This window comes from Hakea prostrata, chromosome 8 (genome assembly GCF_041222555.1).
Source record: "Hakea prostrata isolate BN-2017 chromosome 8, UWA_Hpros_2, whole genome shotgun sequence".
Taxonomy (NCBI): domain Eukaryota; kingdom Viridiplantae; phylum Streptophyta; class Magnoliopsida; order Proteales; family Proteaceae; genus Hakea; species Hakea prostrata.
In genome coordinates this window covers 50,194,424-50,212,307 of record NC_142607.1, presented here as the reverse complement: position 1 = coordinate 50,212,307, position 17,884 = coordinate 50,194,424, and the positions used below count along the sequence as shown (strand labels likewise).

General features: G+C 36.8%; 1 protein-coding gene, 3 non-coding genes and 1 pseudogene across 4 annotated transcripts; all 5 read right to left on the bottom strand.

Annotated features, from left to right (window-relative positions):
• Window positions 1-6,205: 6,205 nt before the first annotated feature.
• Window positions 6,206-8,041, bottom strand: LOC149008432 (transcription factor MUTE-like). Its single transcript, XM_089167376.1, has 3 exons — window positions 7,946-8,041; window positions 7,410-7,850; window positions 6,206-6,461 (listed from the first exon to the last, which is right to left on the bottom strand). The coding sequence occupies exons 1-3, from the start codon at window positions 8,039-8,041 to the stop codon at window positions 6,378-6,380; spliced, it is 621 nt and encodes a 206-aa protein (XP_089023502.1). The 3' UTR covers window positions 6,206-6,377.
• A 1,730-nt stretch (window positions 8,042-9,771) lies between these two features.
• On the bottom strand, window positions 9,772-9,844 carry TRNAR-UCU (transfer RNA arginine (anticodon UCU)). The gene has a single exon. It is a non-coding gene; the product is annotated as a tRNA-Arg (tRNA).
• A 1,150-nt stretch (window positions 9,845-10,994) lies between these two features.
• Window positions 10,995-11,067, bottom strand: TRNAR-UCU (transfer RNA arginine (anticodon UCU)). The gene has a single exon. It is a non-coding gene; the product is annotated as a tRNA-Arg (tRNA).
• A 76-nt stretch (window positions 11,068-11,143) lies between these two features.
• TRNAE-CUC (transfer RNA glutamic acid (anticodon CUC)) lies at window positions 11,144-11,216 on the bottom strand. The gene has a single exon. It is a non-coding gene; the product is annotated as a tRNA-Glu (tRNA).
• A 2,686-nt stretch (window positions 11,217-13,902) lies between these two features.
• LOC149008428 (putative aspartic proteinase GIP2 pseudogene) lies at window positions 13,903-15,556 on the bottom strand (annotated as a pseudogene).
• Window positions 15,557-17,884: the final 2,328 nt, after the last annotated feature.

Below are 17,884 nucleotides of genomic sequence, written 5' to 3'. Positions count from 1 at the left end.
TCAACCAAAGTTTGCTTGACGCCTGGTTATTCGCTTCCTTTCAAACCCTAACTCAAACCCAATCCCAATCTCAGCTCAATCTGATGTAAAATTTGAGATCCTCTCAAACCTTACAAACCCAATCCCAATCTCATCTCAATCTAATTAAAATTTGGAGGTTAAATAACAAAACTCTCATACTAAAAGGGACGAATAGGTAGGATTTTTATTTTTTTATTTTTTAACAAAAGCGCTTTATATATAGGAAAATTAGGAAAATTAGGGATGAGAATATTACATATGCCGATAAAGATTGAACCCACAATCTCTGGAGAAGTGAGTTCTCAACCACTCCACCACGGTATAAAGTAACTCGGGACTCCCACTGTCCATATACACCCTCTCTGTTTCAGCAATCCACCACGGCTTGCTGCTTTAGAAAGAACCCATCTAAGGCACAAAGAGACTAAGAGAAAAGAGGAAACTTATGGGTTGATCGCCAGCAGGGGAAGCTAGGGTGGTTGCCGGCGATGTGGGATTTCCGGCAGGTATGGGAAGAAGATGGGTGAATCGCTTCACTCTAGGGTTGGATCTCTAAGTGAGTTAAAGGGTAATTTAGTCTTTAGACAGAAACAAGGACATTTTAGACAACTTAAAAGTCAAAAGGCTTGACTATTAAGAGGGATAACTTGGAGTAATCAGATATGCTTGGGGCATCGTAGAATATTTGGCATATAAAAGGGCAGTCAAGAATTTAACACTCACTTAAGGGTGCCATGAAAACACTCTTTAATTTCTACCTATTTAATCATGTTTTGTGTTTTCTAGTAAAAATTTACAGGAAAAAAAAAACACTGGGTGCTCTATCAATGTACTATACATGTCAACATTGATGGTGTTGTTTATTATCTCGTGGGTGATTTGCCTAATTTGATTGAATTGGTAATCACTGATCGCTTGTGAATCTAGAGCAAAATAACATCTGAACCCTAGCAACTAAGTTAACCCATAAAAGAAGACAAATGGGTGTAACGATTGTACTGGTGGTAATGGTGGTGGTGGTGTCTCCACCTCTCCACTTCTACTCCATCACTCATTTCTAACCATTTTTGTTTCCTGGTGCTCTGGTGATGGTGGTACAGGTGTGGCAACTATTTATAAGAGAAAACGATATCAACATCAAGGTGTTTAAAAGTCATATCCATTTCAAAATTTAGGCTTTTGAAGCTCTCAGAACAAGAACTGGGGGGGACCTCATACAGGAAATTGAAGCATTTTAAAATATGGATCCACTTAATGCTTGACTATAAGTCTATAATGATAGACAATGTAACAACTGTTGAAGATAAAAATAAAGAAAATTTTACTCTATTCAATAGTAGGTTTGGGTGCCTCTCTGGACTTCACTAGCTCCTCCTAGTGGAGTATTTCTTGAAAAGGCAACTCTTAAATTCCTCAAATTTTTGCATGTCTCAGTGTTATTGGGAATTGAACTTTTTCTCTACTGGAGCTTTTCATTTCTCTATAACTCTTAATTATTTTTAGGTTTCTTAATGTGACTTTGAAATCCTTTTCTCAGCAAATTGACACTGCAGATGGGACTTCTCATGTTAAATGGAGTAGGTTTTTCTGGGTTTTTCTTGCTTGGCATGATTGTCTAGGTGTGTTTAGGTCAACTGAAATGCAATATATATGTTGGACTTGTCTAATTTTTTTTCTGTTAAGTGGTTTTCACATTTCTAGTGGGATATTGACATTAACCTGAATGCAAATCTTCATCAATCTAATCTCATCATTAATTTCTACTATTATCATCACATGTCCATAGTCATATTGGGTTTCTCGATCCATTGAATCCAATGGAATGGGATGAGATTTGAAGCCATCTTCAACAGTCACACCTGTATCTGATCATGACATTACAAATTGCATATCAAGCACAGCATCATCTTAGCATTTAGACACTCTTCTTGAGCCATTTATCAAACATTTAGATAAGAGACTCATTTGGAATCCATAGCCTCAAAGATGGGAAATGGGTGGTGCAAAAAACGATAGAGGGTTTGAATTAAAAAACAATTATTTTACGATTATTAGGTTTGGATATTTTGCACTCTGTGGGTTTGTACAACTATAATTATTTTATATTTTTAAATAGATTAAGGACTTTGGATCAATTACTGAAATTGAGATTATATGGAAACTAAGATTTTAAGTTTCTTTAAAAATAATTTTTGTGAGATAATTTGATTAATTAATCCTTGTAGGGATTGGGGAATTCATCCCGAGAATAAGGATTGAAATAACCAAAAGGATAACATTTTATGAAGTATGAAAGAAGAGCAAAATTTTCTAGAAATAGTGAATCTTCTTTTCTTTCTAATGAATGTAGGCGGGTTTTGTCGAACCACGTTAAATTATTTATGGGTATTTTATTTGTGTTCTTTTTTGTTTGATGTTGTGTATCCGTATCCCCAAGAACTATCTCCATATGAGGCTATTATGACTGTTTCAAAAGTACATCTACATCTTTTTAAGTACTTTTGAAGGATTTAAATTGAATATGAGAGAGTACATAGAGGTTGTGATGATGATGCTCATCTGGCAGTTCATGTTTAGCTTAATAAAAAATGATTACTTTAGAACAAATGAACTGGTTAAAGTGATTAAGGTAATCTCCTCATCAAGCTTAGATCAAATCATCATCATTATTATCATCATCACCACCATTTGCAAGCTGACTCTTTTTCATTAATCTGTTCTCTTTTCTCTGTTATTTTCTCCACTAAACAAGAGGATTCCTTATGTTAATCATAGACAGTTTGATTCAATTAATCCTCATTTTTCTTCTTAACCCTTATATAACTTACTCTCTTAAATATATAGCTCAAAAATGTGGAATTCATAGCATAGGGAGGAGAGAGATGTTGGAGGAATATTTTGGGTGATTCAACCATAGAAATATAAAATGCAGAATCTGGGCTTGGATTAATGTGGAATAAAGAACTTATTTCCCCTAAGTAGAGGAGATTATTCTTACAAAAATAATATAATCTTATCTAATCCAACTTAACAAAGGTGAAAAGTCAAATTGAGGGAGTAGTGAAATATTCCTCCTTCTATTATGGGATTCATTCTCCAAGGATTAGAAGAGAGGGGATTAATTAACTAATTCAAATCATTAAAATTCAAAGCTCAATGACCGAGGAAAGAAAGATTAGCAGAACATCACATGGAGCCATGTTAGTGGCTATTCCTGTGTACCATGTACTCTTTCTATTTTTTGTTTCAAAATCTTTAAATTTCATTATCACGGTTCAACTTCAGTGCTGCGCATTCAAGTCTCGACCTAATTACAAAGAATTTACTAATGCTATACAACCAACTCCAAAACCCACCGTCAATGCAACTTGTCGCTTAATAAAAGACACAACTAATCTTTTTTCACAAAAAATTAAATGATAGATTAGAAAAGTTTTTTTGTAAAATAAATAAATCTTAATAGACAAATGATAGTGTAAATAAATAATGAATATGTTTGGAAAGTGGCTAGTACTAACATGAAAATGGGCAAGTGGAGGTCCTTTTTGGGTGCCAAACAAATCTCAGTGATCTACAGTGAGATCACTAAGATCACTGAGATTTGGTGGATTTTATTTTTAGGTAAAAGATTTGGTGGATTGACGAACAAGGGGAAGGGGGTGGGAGGAGTTAAAGAAGAGAGGGGGGGTCGAGGACGGGGCCGAGGGAAAAGAGGGGGGGGGAGGGGGCAGCAGAGGGAAGGGGGGGGGGGCGGGGAAGATAGGGGTAAGAAGGGAGGAGATATGGAAAATGAGGGGGAAAATTTGAGAAAAAATATTAAAAAAATTTTTTTTTTTTTTTTTTTTTTTTTTTTTTTTTTTTTTTTGCTTTTTTGGGTTTTTTGTTATTTTATTATCTAACTTTTTAAATTATAATAAAAAAATAAAAAAAAAAAAAAAATAAAAAAAAAAAAAAAAAAAAAAAAAAAAAAAAAAAAAAAATGGTAACGGGCCCTAGTGACGCCTCAAGAGTCAACATGCCAATTGTGGTAGGGAAGAAAAAAAAAAAAAAAAAAAAAAGGAAAAAAATTGAAGTTTGTAATCGGATCTTTGGTAAATCTCACATGCCAATGATTTAGGGTGAAGGAAAAAAAAAAAAAGGGGGGGGGGGGGTAAATAGCAATTATTAGAAATTAAATATAAGTCAACACCAAGGGAAAGTGGGTCCTTTTCTGTGCCTCATGATAGGTTGGGAGGTTAGATATTTTGACTATTATACACCAAAAGTTCTTAGTTTTTCTAAGTGGGAATTGTATAATTTGCTTCTCTAATACACCTCAAATGACATATATACATCAAAGGTGTCTCTTCTGCAATAAAGTAGTTAAAGTAAAGGGGGAGCCATTCTTTTATTTGGGTGCACGCGATCATTTTTTTGACTTTTAAGTTCGACTTATGCAAGCATTAGTCTTATGAATTATCAACGCATTGATCCAGTCAATGTAACCCCATTAGGGGTCTAGCATAGTTTACAAAAGCTGATAATAATCTCATGCTGAAGTCAAAGAGAACACACAACTACTAATACAAAAAACAGAGGAGCAAAGATAATTGAACCCGAAACATTGAAGTTATCAAACCGTATGAGAGTGAGCTCGATCGTGACTATTAAACCACCACCCCCGATGCATGGTAACTAAAAGAAACCTTTCCAAGGCCATTTGACACTACTAGTCATTACATTTTTATCTTTTTTTTCCGAAGGGTGGTGAAACTAGTCACTACTCTGGTACTGCTTTTTTGGGTAGCCAAACCTCTCCCATGCATCCAAAAACTGAAATAGAAGTGATCACCATGCCTAACACACAATCTGTTTCAGTATTAATTTCATAAAAAAATAATGAGATCACTCTTATATCATTTGCAGATGGATGGTTCCATAGTTCCATGGGCCGTGGGTATTTTACTTCATGTCCATAGTCGATAGGGAGGTTTTATATGGGCATGGATTTGGGCCTCTCTGAGGTTGGTTAGCATGCGAATTTCATAGATTCCATCCTTCATTTCCAAGCCCACTCATGTTCTCAAATGGGTAGAGATTTTTTTGATGGAAAAATGGATGGAGACAAATATATGTATGCTCTCCCTAGCATATAATTGATGATAAGGGGATCCGGAAAGAATGCCAAGGAGTTCCGCATTTCCAATGGCGCCTTCAACATTCAATCAGTATCCCTACGTTTGCATCTTTGTAGACCAACGATGTCCTGTAACCCTTCAACCTAATCAACAATCTGATATCATCAACTCGGACATCAACCCAGGAAGAATCCATCTTAAGTTTATTGATAATCTATGATCAACTTCCTTTTGTAATACCCTACCCCCAAGGGAAGTCGAATCCCTGCTTCCTGATTGATCTTCCATGCAACACCCTATGTAATATGCTATACTTAATTGCCAAACATTTTGCCCATATATATGTACATCATAAGGGTTCATAGAATAACAATTGTATAGAACTTTTTGTCTAAAGCTTTAAAAGGATGTGTGAGGCAACTCACCATCTCATTCATCTTTTTTTTTTTTTTTTTTTTTTTTTTCTTTGGGGAGGGGGAGACAGGACAAACTTTATCGCCTATGTTACCTTTGGGCATGGCAGAACCTAGATATCTAAAATGATCACTTTCACTTCTAAATTCTTTCCATCGCTTCATCCTAGAGTGAGATGAATTGAAAGAAGCTAACACACGTTAATCAATGTTCTATACAATCCACAATGATATCATCTTTGAAGAGCATACACATTCCAAAGCTAGGTGAATATAAATTAAAGGAAATGAAAGTGAATTCTTCTAAAATCAAAAAGAAACTTTTCCATAAGCTACTTAAATTTCATGCCATATTTTGGGATGATATATTTTACATGTAATCTTCATTACAATGAGTATAGGGATACTTCATGTATGTTAATGTATCTAAAGCATCAAGATAAAATCCGCTAGAGAAGTATCCGACATGGTGGATTCCATCTGAATCCTTCACAGGCATTCATGCACACTCATCATGTATGTGAAAATTCACTGGACTTGATCACTACTTCCTTCCAACCAACTTTATTACAATAAAAGTTTGCCCAAAAAAAAAAAATATATATTAATACAGAAGGAGAAGGTGTGACTCCGCATTTATTCTTTTTTGTGTTTGTCATTCCTTTTACAAATGGCACTTACATCATGCTTCACTTCTCTTTATTGAATATCTTCGAAGCAGAAATAATTGTGTCACCTGAAGAAAAAAAAACTGTTCTACCTCATAAAGATACAGCATTCTGATCACTAGCAAATTTTTTTGATCAATCTTACTAGTTTCTCTGATTCACACACAAATAACATCTTGGCAGAAGCTTTGTTGAACTTCAGCAGCTAGATCCTCCAAACTAAGCTGGCATTCTAGCCCAATCTGCCAATACATAAATCAAACAACAAGAGGATAAGGTGGTGAAATCAAAATGACATCCTTCTCTTATTAAAATTGTGATGTATCACTCTCCTTGTAGTGATTACTGTATTTTTCCTAAAAACAAAAGCAAAAAACAGGTACAGTTTTCAGGTTTCTGAGAGATTTCAGAACTCTCATTTGCATATTATATCCATGTTTGGCTAAGAGCCAAAGAAGCACTATTAGTTAAAGCCCATTAAACAATGACCATCCATATCCAGTACTGGTAAGATGAAGAAACCCCTCCCTCCTCCTACCAAAATAAAAGAGAGAAGGATTAAAAGCCCCTTCTGTGACTCTGTCGAGATAACTGACAATAATTTCAACTTCAGTGTGGCCAAAAGACAGAAGAATTTAGTTTCATGCAAGCTTCTATGAGATTCAGTATATTTGGAGAGAGGTGAATCAACCAGTAGACTATAATGCTTCTCTCTCTCTCTCATGTGGAGATGGTCAGTGACTGGTTATTTTTCTTTGTGCTTTCAGGTCAGATTAGGCTAGTCATTGTACTTCTTTATCAAATACCGTAAACTTTTTCATATCTTGAGCTAAATTTCAATATTATCCATCCAAAAAGATGAAAGAAGAAAAAAAATCTGCTAAATCAATATATTCTTTCATATCCCTCAGTTCTTCAGGTTGAAAGATTCACCTGAGCTAGCTTCATGTGTTTGGTTTCTGTGTATATTTAATTGAGTGCCTAATTAACTTCTTCTAATCTAATTAGTTTATTACTTGTCTTGAAATAATATATTTGTTACTCCACAGACTATTTTGAACCTGTATTCCTCTGTTGATTAATCTTAGATGATGATGAAGAAGAAGCTAGAGGAAGAGATGTTACTGTAGGATGGATAAAAAATAAAAAAAAAGGATTAACTCATAATTAAGAGTACTAGTTTAACATACCTTAATTAGGAATGAGTATGATACAGTGTCTTCCATGCTATTGATGCTGATTTTTAGGATCTCAAACGCAAGTTTTTCTAAAAGGGTTATGATTTTCACAAATTGTCCAGGATTTCTCTTAGATACTGTTGTCAGTATTACGTTGGAGCCAGAGATCTTCGCTTCAACTTCTGCAACCTGAGAACTGCAGCTCGCCCCCATCTCTTTAACATTTTCCAGCCCAAAGTGATTCTCAGGCGGAGGAGGAGGAGGAAGAAGAGGAGAGGGAAGAGGGAGAGAGAGAAGAGGTGGAGGAAGAGTTAATTTGAGTTGGGTAGGGTTAGGACTAGGTGGGCTAGGGCTTAAGCTCTTCCTTCGCTTCTTGGACTCCAGAGATTGAAGAACCTGGTGCAATTCGTTGATGTATTCTATTACTCCTTCTACAATGGAAGCTTGGTCGACCTTGATAGACAAAAGCACAAGTTTTAGGGTTAGGGTTTTTACAGACAGACAGACACACAGGTTTTTGGGAGAGAGGAGAGAGAGAGAGAAGTTACCCTCTTAACATAGAAGCGTGGAGTCAAAGAGCGTAAAACCTTGAGATGCTCGTTCATTTGCCTTCTCCTCCTCCTCTCAACAGATATATGAGACATCTTCAGGTATCAAAAACCCTAGCTAGCTCCACTGCAACTGTCTTTCCTTTCAGTGTTCTTGTGCCGCCGGTTGCTTCCATCTATCTATCTATCTATATATCAACAGGATAAGATAACAGCAGAGACGGTGCAACTCTAATAATATATTCTCCAGTAGTATGAATTTCTAGGTATTCACTTCTCATTAAATTCCTACGTTGCACTCCCGTGAGTCACACACACTCTCTCTCTCTCTCTGTGATGTGGTTTTTCGTTCTCTCACGTTTATTACTATGAGATCATTATGTGGGCCACGTGAGATCCTAACAAACCACCATGATGAAGAAGGTTCTCTATCTGTCTCATGCACTCGCGTTTCTACTGTTCTTCCTTGAGCTATCGAACTGTTGAATTGGGTTTATTCTATTTCTGCAGTGTTCACTAAATCTCTCTCTCTCTCTCTAAATTATTTTGTTTGAACTTCTGCGTGGGAAAGTTGAGAGACAACCGATTGCAAGGGAGTTCTGGGTGGCCCCAAGGACTGAGAAGTGAGTGAGAGGCTCAAATGATGAACTGAACACCAAATTAAGTATCACTTTTTTCAGGGGATCTCTTCAGTCTTCAACCCTTGCATGGGATCTGACCTAATCATTGACCGGAGAATGGGCACTCTCAAATATTCAACAGTAATGGGGCCGAGTACATTCATCTCAAATATAGTCCATGAATATATGATTCACAGATAAAAACATGTAAACCACCCAAGTATCTTGCATCTTCTCAAATGCTACAATCAACTTCTACTCGGTGGGGCTCCGTTGATGGGGACCAGTGTTTGCGCTGGCAGTATACAGGGCTAATGCTTGTGTAGATCAGAAAAAAATTATATAAAAAAAAAAACACCTAATATCGAACTACCCCTGAAACCTTTGACACATTGATAATAGGACACTTACAAAAGGAACATTGCAAGCAAGTATTTTGATTTATATAAATACATTTAGTCTACCTGATCAAATTGAATAACTCTTACCAACAAAAAAAAAAATCACATTCAATAACAATGTTAGTTTAATTAGAAAATTTCATACGATTCCCAAATTGTAAAAGTAGTTCCAACATTACTCGTGTGAAATTTCTAATTAAACTAATGTTGTTATTGAATGTGATCGGCCTAGTTAAATAATATCATAAGTCTTAAGTTGTTTTTAATAAAAATTATATCCAACAAAAAAAAAAAACAGCCCTAATATGGAACTACCCTAGAGACCTTTGACTTATTGATAATATGGACTCTTACAAAAGGTTTGCGGCCCCGGGGGGGCGCCCCCCCTCCCCCCCCCCCCCCCCGGCCCCCCCCCCCCCCCCCCCCCCCCCCCCCCCCCCTTTCCCCCCCCCTTTTAACCTTGTGGCGGGGGAAGCCCGGGGCGGGGCCGCCGGGGGCGCGCCAAGAGGCGGGGAGTAAGCCTGGGGCGATGGTTCGCCCTTGGGCGTGCCCGCTTTTTACTTGTGGCGTGTGCGGCGCTGGGGTGGTGGTTATATAACCCATTAGGTTTTTTAGCTCGTGGTAACCATTCGGTTTTCTGGTTTGGGCGGCCCATTAAAAACCACAAAGATATAGTCTTTTGATTTATATAAATACATTTAGTCTACCTGATCAAATTGAATAACTCTTACCAACAAAAAAGAAAAAAATCACATTGAATAACAAAAAAAAATTACTTTTCATTCATGATCTTGTGCAGATAAAACACGCCCGGTGGGACTCGAACCCACAATCGCCTGATTAGAAGTCAGACGCCTTATCCATTAGGCCACCGGCGCTTGCTTTTACTCTACATGTTTTTTAAATTTAACACTAGAAAATTTTGTTAAGTCATTGATAAATAATATCATAAGGCCTGAATTGCCTGTAAATCTCTAGTGACTTTAATAGTGTTGTCCTTAGTAAAATAGAATCATACATTTAAATAGTATTTGCTCCTCTTTTAGCTCTATTCATCATTTTATATTATAAGATAAGACAGAGAATATATTCGTTATTTTCTCTAGCCAACTAATGGTTCTAACAGAAAAAGGGGCTGACTACCAGCTTAGCACAGTTTTGGAATATCTGTGATTTTCATCAATTGTATTGGGTATCTTTGAACAACATTTGACATTTCCAATTATGTGTCAAGTTACTACAAGAAAAAGAAAAAAGGGGAGGCATCAAAACATTTAACGTTTCCAATTATATATCAAGAATTTTTAATTTTTATTTTTATGACAAGAAAGGAAAAGATAATAATATTACTTTTGACAGTTATAGAGTTAGTTAAGCTCCATGGTTGCCCCTATCATTGCATTAGTTGCAAAGCTAGTGAAAGTGTCTTTTGAGTGTGGGGGATTTAAACATTCATACATAAAATTATATTCCTAAGACATGATCATAAGATGATAATTCTAACAGAAGGGATTAGGTTAATTTGACATGATATGGTCATTGGGTGTGGAAAAAGATCAAGGATGCCTTCATCACTTCACCATATTTTAGACCATCACTTATGCATAGTAGTGGCTGTAGTGGGTGGTGGTAATTTGTTAGAGCTCTTTGTTGTTGTTGTAGAGAATTAGTCACATAAATTTGTATTGATGTAATATGTAAATCCTTTGCCAATGTTAAACTATTGCGCCTACCTCTATCAGGGTTGGGGTTTTCTCTAGTGAATACCTAGGGCCGGTTCTCAACCCCAAGGGCCCAACTAACCAAATTCTATTTTGGTCTATGCACTAAAAGGAAGAGATGCCATATCGATTCTACACCGTCACCACATAATTCTCATGTTGGGGAAGTCGACTTCCATTTTCAATTATTATATTAACTAGTAAGTAGTAACCCTATATTTAAGAAGTGTCAAAAGAAATATTTCAATTTTTCGAAGTTAATACGAAAAAAAAAAATGGTATTAAACCATCAAAATCTATTTTTGAACACGCCCGGTGGGACTCGAACCCACAATCGCCTGATTAGAAGTCAGACGCCTTATCCATTAGGCCACGGGCGCTTGTATGTGCATGTGTTCCATAATAGTTTATTACTAAAATAATTCTGCCATAGAAAATATGCTTAAGCATAAAAATTTCCGTTGCCGGGACTTGAACCCGGGTCTCTCGGGTGAGAGCCGAGTATCCTGACCAACTAGACTACAACGGATGATACAATTCGATCCCATATAAATAAAATAAAAAAATTTTAAAGATAAATACCAAACAATTCCAAAATAAAAGTTTGTAAAACCATCAGTAAATTCTTCAATTAGTGAAGATATAATCGATTCTAACTTCTTCTTTTCTAATAATACATTTAAATTTTATATAAAAAATTATCCTGAAAATGTAATCGAAATGCAAGAAAAGAGAGACTTATAATCACATACCTCCCAAATAAATAATACTATGACAAATGAAAGAAAATACTTAAATATCTGAAATTTACCATCAACTTTGAGGAGTTTAAGGACAAAAACCAGTCTAGTTTCCATGCATCCACGCTCACTAATTGAAAATCACATAATTAAAGGGCATGAAATGAAACAACTCTTTTTCTTTTTTTTGATAAGACCTCTTTTTTGTTCTCGAGGCTTAGAAGAAAGAGGGGACTCTGAAACCAATTCAACATGATTAAAAAGGAACTTGAGGTGATATGACTTTCAACATAAATGTCATTCGAATATTAGTGGTAGCAGAGTTCATTAGAATATTAGTTAATTGATTAAGAGCTTGGTCTAAATTCTTGTGAAGTGTTCAAATTAAGCAAAATGAAGGGGTTTATCATTGAATGGTTGCTTGGTTATGATCAACACCTCTTACTAAGAGTCTATGGGTTCAACACCTTTTAAAGTATGCAATAATCCCCACCTTTTAATATAAAGCTATCATTCTCCTCCTTATGATATATGTAATAGTCTCCACCCCTTAATATAAACCTAATAATTTCAAACATAAAAAATATTAAAAAAAGAAAAAAATCCAATAGAATTTACTTGGTTTCAATCCTAAATTGACACCATTTGAAGCAAACATTAGATTTTTTTTTATTATTATTTTATACAAATGAGTTTTTTATATAGGGGATGGAAATATTACATATACCATTAGCTAGAGGTTGAACCCAAAATCTCTTCACTAAGAGGTGTTTTTGTTTTGTAAGATCATATGACTTTTATATAGAGAAGACGGGTATATTACACATGTTGTCTTCGAGGGTCGAATTCATGAACTCTTCATTAAGAGATATTAATCATTACTAATTAAGGCTCTTTTTTGTGTCTATTATCAGTTTTATTTTTTGTCTATTATGAATTATGGTTAGAATTTCACTCTTCATTTATGCAGGTTTGTTTAAAATTCTGTATTAGATGAGAGTAAAATAGCGAACACACATTTTTACAAAAATCATATTTTTCCCATCTTTTCTCACTTACTCACTATTATTTTCTAATAATTTTTTATTTTGACTTGCCAAATTTATTTTTTATTTCATAATTTATTGCTGACAAAATTCACCAAATTATTTTTCATTCTTGCCTAGTAATGAATTTTTATACTTATTTATTTTAAATAGAAGAATGAAAATTGATATAAAAAGAGCCTAAGTGAGTAACCTTTGTTGGTTTGGTTAACATTAGAAAATTTGATTATCGAGATTTGTCCAAATGATTCTCAACCTGAACTCTCAAATTTGGTAAAACGATTCATGCACATCCTATCCAGTTAGGTGGCAGTGTAGACATTTATTATGTTACACACGTCAGCAATAATCAAGTAAATAGGAAGCATGCATGGCTATAATACCAATGTTGTTTAGGCAGGATTCAATATTTTAAAATAAAAATAAAAGTGTCACCCCTAAATAATTGACAAAAAAGTGTAAATACCTCAAAAGTATATTAAATTATTATTCACTCCTCTTTTCCATTAGACTTATTATTTGATTAAAAAAAGAAAAGAAAAAGTCATACAGGAAAACACAAGGAAGAAAGAAGAAATTTACACAAATCAACAATTCATCTTCACTCACTAGATTGGACTAGTCAAAGTCTTTTTCTTTTTCTTGTTTTATGAAAGGTAAACTCATTGATAAGTGCAAGATGGACAAACGATATCTTAGAGGCATGTAATAGAAGTTGGCCACACCACCCCCTTGCTAAGGATGAGGTCTTCCGGGCTAAGGCGTCAACCATAGTGTTGAGCTGAATAACATAAGACTTAGGCTCAACAATAAAAATTCTAAAATGTCATTTAACAAGGGAGAAATAAGGAAGGGATCATCGTATGCAGGCCCATTAATGATTTTCATGGGCTCTTCATTGTCAACTTCAACTGTAATATTTGAGAAGCCCGCACGAATCAGCTCCTCCAGTTCTAAACGAAGAGCTAGCCCACGCCTCACCCTCCAACACAGAGTCATAGGCCCAAATTGTCACGCACAATTGCACTAACACCTCCAAACCTAGTTTCTTCATCCCGGCAGAAATCAGTGTTTAGTTTCAACCAGCTAATTTAAGGTGCTTCCAACATTTCTCTTTATGCCCCCATATTCAAATTGAAGTAGCTCCAAAATTCAGCATGTCCTCTTCTAGCTTTAACAATTATTTCTCTAAGTTTATTCTTTGGACTTTGAATTTGTAGGCCGATTACCTTGCAAAAGTGTCTTCTATGTTTAAACCGTTTCTTGCATGTTGGCTGAATCCGCCTTCTATTTTATTGTGAATACCGCTCTTATTTTGTCTAGAGTTTCTTACGAGTTTTTAAATTTTTTTTTTTTATAATATCTTTAGAGCATTTAATATAAATTATTTTTTAATAAAAAAAATATTATGGAGAGATTTATGAACCTGTTTCCAACTTGGCATAGTTTTGGTGTCTCTTAAAATATTTTGTTAGGGTAACAATAGAGAACAAAAATACATAGTATATATCATATTTGAAATTTGAATGACTTAGTATACAAACCATCAAGGCCAAAACACAAACAGAGGATGAAATCTATATCTTACCCTTATTTTGAATCCACCACTAGTCAATAGCTATATAGGTTGGATTACTTATTTTTTTGTAGGTTGATGAGTATAGATGCTGCTTGTTCTAAGCATTAAGCAGAGGATGTGAAGTTGAAGTTGGCGCATGTAGTTTGCCTGAACAACAGAGAAGAACTAAACCCAAGCTTTGACTTGGCTACATCAAACTGCAACAGATTATCCTCCAATTGATACCCACCAATCACTATAGATGTTCTTGGATTCGATCCTCCATTCAAGAACCCAAGACAGATCACGTCGTTGCTCACCTGAACCATTGAGTTTGCTCCAAAGATTCTCCAGTACACGCTCTCGCTCTCCAGAATCAGATCGATTATCGGCACCGCCGGTCCTACTCGTGTACTACCCACGTTGGTGGAGCTAAAACACACCTTAAATGGTGAAACAGCGGTAGCTCTGGTGATGTTCATGGCCGCCGCCGCTTTGATGTAAGCCTTCGTCACGGCTTTATAGATCGACGTCTCCATTAGGGTGTATGGGTTGACGGTGCTGATCTTGGTTCCACCGTAGCCGGTGGTTTTGTTGATGGAGAGTAAGGATTTGTTGAGACGCACGGCGGCGCCGCTCACATTGATGGCGTTGACTCCGATGAAATATTCCGACGAAGCCTCACCTGATGTGTAAGCCGAAGCGGTGCTGACTGGGTTGACGTAGAGCTTGGTGTAGATGAGATTCGTGGAAGCATCGACGCTCTGGAGGAATCTGTAGGGCCCACTGCCGAAGAACAGGACACCGTTGGATCTGGTGGAGCCGGAGAGGCAGATGGCGAAGGTCTTGTTGAAGCTGAAAGCAGATGCGAACTGAGAAGGCAAGGAGATGTGGGTCCTACCCAGACCTGACATTCCCTTGGCGCCGCTTGCGAGGCCTTCCAAGAGAGAAGTAGAAGCGCAGGCGAAGAGGAATTTGGATACGGTCACGACCCGACCCGGAGTGTATCCATCGGTGGATTGGATGGAAACGACGTCGGAGCCGAGGTCGCCGATGGTGGCGGTGCGGGTGACGGAATTGTCTACGATGACGCCGCAGGTGTGGTTGTTGCAGCCGGGTCTGGCGGCGGAATTGCAATCGCCGCAGGCAGTGGACTTAGCGAGGGAGCATTGGGAGGAGCCGCAGCGGGCGGGTTTGTAAGTGGATGAGTTGTAGCCTTGTTGGCAATCGACCCACAAGGACTGGCCGCCGAGATCGACGACGACGGGGACGGAGACGAGTGGTGTTCTCTGGTTGATATGGGTGAGGTATTGAAGCGTGGAAGAATCTTTTGAGACTGGAAGAACAAGTGCTCTCGGGTGGAAGTGTTTTGCGTTGGAAAGAGAAGAAGTCAGAAGCAGTAGGAGTAGAGAAGACGAGAGCAGGAGCTGGAGAGATCGAACCGCCATTACTGTTTGTTTTTTTCAGACTTCTCTTCTATCTCTTATCGCTTGATTGTTATTAAGAGTGTAAGTACCGCATTTGTTTTTATACTTGTTTGCACCGGCAAGCCAAGTTAGACTCGCATCGGCTGACGTCAAAAGTAAGTGAAAGTTTGACATTTTGACCATGATATACGGAAGAAGAAAAAAAAATCAGATTACATATAAGCGAATGCGGTGAGCTAAAATACGTGAAAGCTCCGTCTCAATCTGGCTCGTTTCGCTATATCCTAAGAGCAATTAACGCAATTGTAGATGTTCTCAGAGGGTCTTGTTGATTATGTAATGCGACGGTCATTAAATTTGTTTTGTTCTTTACACTACATAAATTTGAAGTGTATTTAAACCTAGTTTGTTGGGTAATCTTGGACCCCCCGCGCCCGGGGGGGGGGGCCCCCCCTTGTCAAATGCTCTTACAAGGAGGGTTCAATATGCATTCCGGCTGACGATTTGCCCTAATTCTATTTTATGGCTCCAGGCACTATGCACGTCTGTATCCTTGACCGTATCGCTAGATTTTCTTCCTAATAATGACTTTCCATAAAAAAAAAAAAAAGTTCCGTCTGTCTCAGTCTTAGGCAAGGTTTAAAGCATCCCACGATACCATACGATATTAGTCGATACGTATCCATATTTGACCCAACTGATATGATACATATTGATACGTCTCTCATTGAATTACATTAAAATACATTAGCGAGAGTGATACAATACTTGATACATGACGATATGTCTCTTGAAATCACCTGAGCTATACAATATTCGATACTGATATTTTAATCCTTTGTCTCAGGCAAGAACGAGCTGGCAGATGAGAAAATGGATATTATATAATATGGGAAACAGCTGTAAGTGGGAATAAAGAAAGTGTCTCGACCCGACTCTCAGAGTCTCATCTCATTAGAAATCAGTGCAAATGACGTGGTTGAGCTGGACAAGGTTTCAAGTAGATGAGTTTTAGGCTTTTAGCACGTGGCGGGGCATCAACGGAGAGATATCCTTTGATGCTGTACCTGTCCAACAACGTGATAACCACTAATTTAGGTTACTTTACTTGTCTTATGGAGTTATGGAAGGAAAATCTTTTTGTTTTTCCTTTTTGGGTAAATGAATAATTTATTTGCTATATACAGTAAAACAGGCCTACATAAGAAATGGAGAGAACAAAAGGACTACATTTAGAGGAAGCAGTATGAGAGACGGAAACATCTACTAAAGTATTAACTTCCCTAAAAACATTCTGAAATTTAATGTCTACATATTGTTTCTGGAGTTCCAAAATATCCTGTAAAAGTAAGCATGATTCTCTAGGGAGTGCTTCAGCCTTAGAGCAAAAACAGTTCTTAATTGTGAGATTATCCCTTTTTGAAAAATGTTTAAACTTTATGTTTGTTATTTTATTTATGTCATTTTATCTTATGATTTTTATTAGTCTCACTTTGAATAGAAAAGAGCTAATTATTGAATTTATATATAATAAAGACCTATATAATATATCTTTGGGGTTAAGGATCACACTTACGCTGTGAACTCATGTAACGCGCAAATCAAGCCAAACCCTAGCATAACCCAGCATAATAATATGGCTATATATTAATTAATATTAATATTAATATTTTTATATGATTTGGGACTTGATTCGAAAAAGTTCATTTTGTCATTGGCCCTAATTCGAAAAGCCCTATGTGGAGATGCCATTAAAGATGCACTTTCCCTAAGGGTGCAAGTTTGGATCTGACGGCTTTGACTTGCCCTAAACCCGCCTTGAGCTCAAATAGAGCTCAAGATTTTGGCCATGTCTAGGGCCAAGGGCGGGCATGGGATTACTCTTTTGCCTATTGGATCTGTCTTGTCCCGTCCCTAATTTTTTACCCTTGTCTTATCACCAATTCTCACCCTAATTGTGGCCCTAATTTTGTCATTGATGCTTGATCCTAGTGTATTAAGAACATGGACAAAGATAGGGCCAATCAGGGCTACAGACAGGGACAAGGACATGATCAATTAGAGCCAAAGACATGGCCAATTAAGGCAAAAATGGGCTTGGCTTGGCCTTGTAGGGCTTAGGGTAAAAAATAATAATTCATGGCCCTGAGTTAAGGTCATTTACCCTTTCACCCACAACTTTTGGGGTTCTATATATAAACCCATTTTGAGCTTTTTTTTTTATAATGAATTTTCCTCCTCCTTGTTCTCTCTCTCTTTCTCTGCCTATTGTTATTTTGTTAAGCTATAAAAATAACCCGATTACACCTGAAGTAATCTTTATGGGTGCAACCTCAAGGTTGCATTTGTTTGCAAATATGGGGTGGGAAAAAAAAACACGTGGCCCCCATGTGTAACAGAGTGAAAGAGAAGGAAAAGAAATGAAA

What these genes read in the sequence shown, in the direction of transcription:
- LOC149008432 (XM_089167376.1), bottom strand. Translation starts at nt 8,041, where the DNA reads ATGTCTCATATATCTGTTGAGAGGAGGAGGAGAAGGCAAATGAACGAG. An exon ending in CACGCTTCTATGTTAAGAGG is followed by an intron (nt 7,851 to 7,945) that starts GTAACTTCTCTC and finishes TTGTCTATCAAG; the next exon opens with GTCGACCAAGCTTCCATTGT. An exon ending in CATACTCATTCCTAATTAAG is followed by an intron (nt 6,462 to 7,409) that starts GTATGTTAAACT and finishes ATGTATTGGCAG; the next exon opens with ATTGGGCTAGAATGCCAGCT.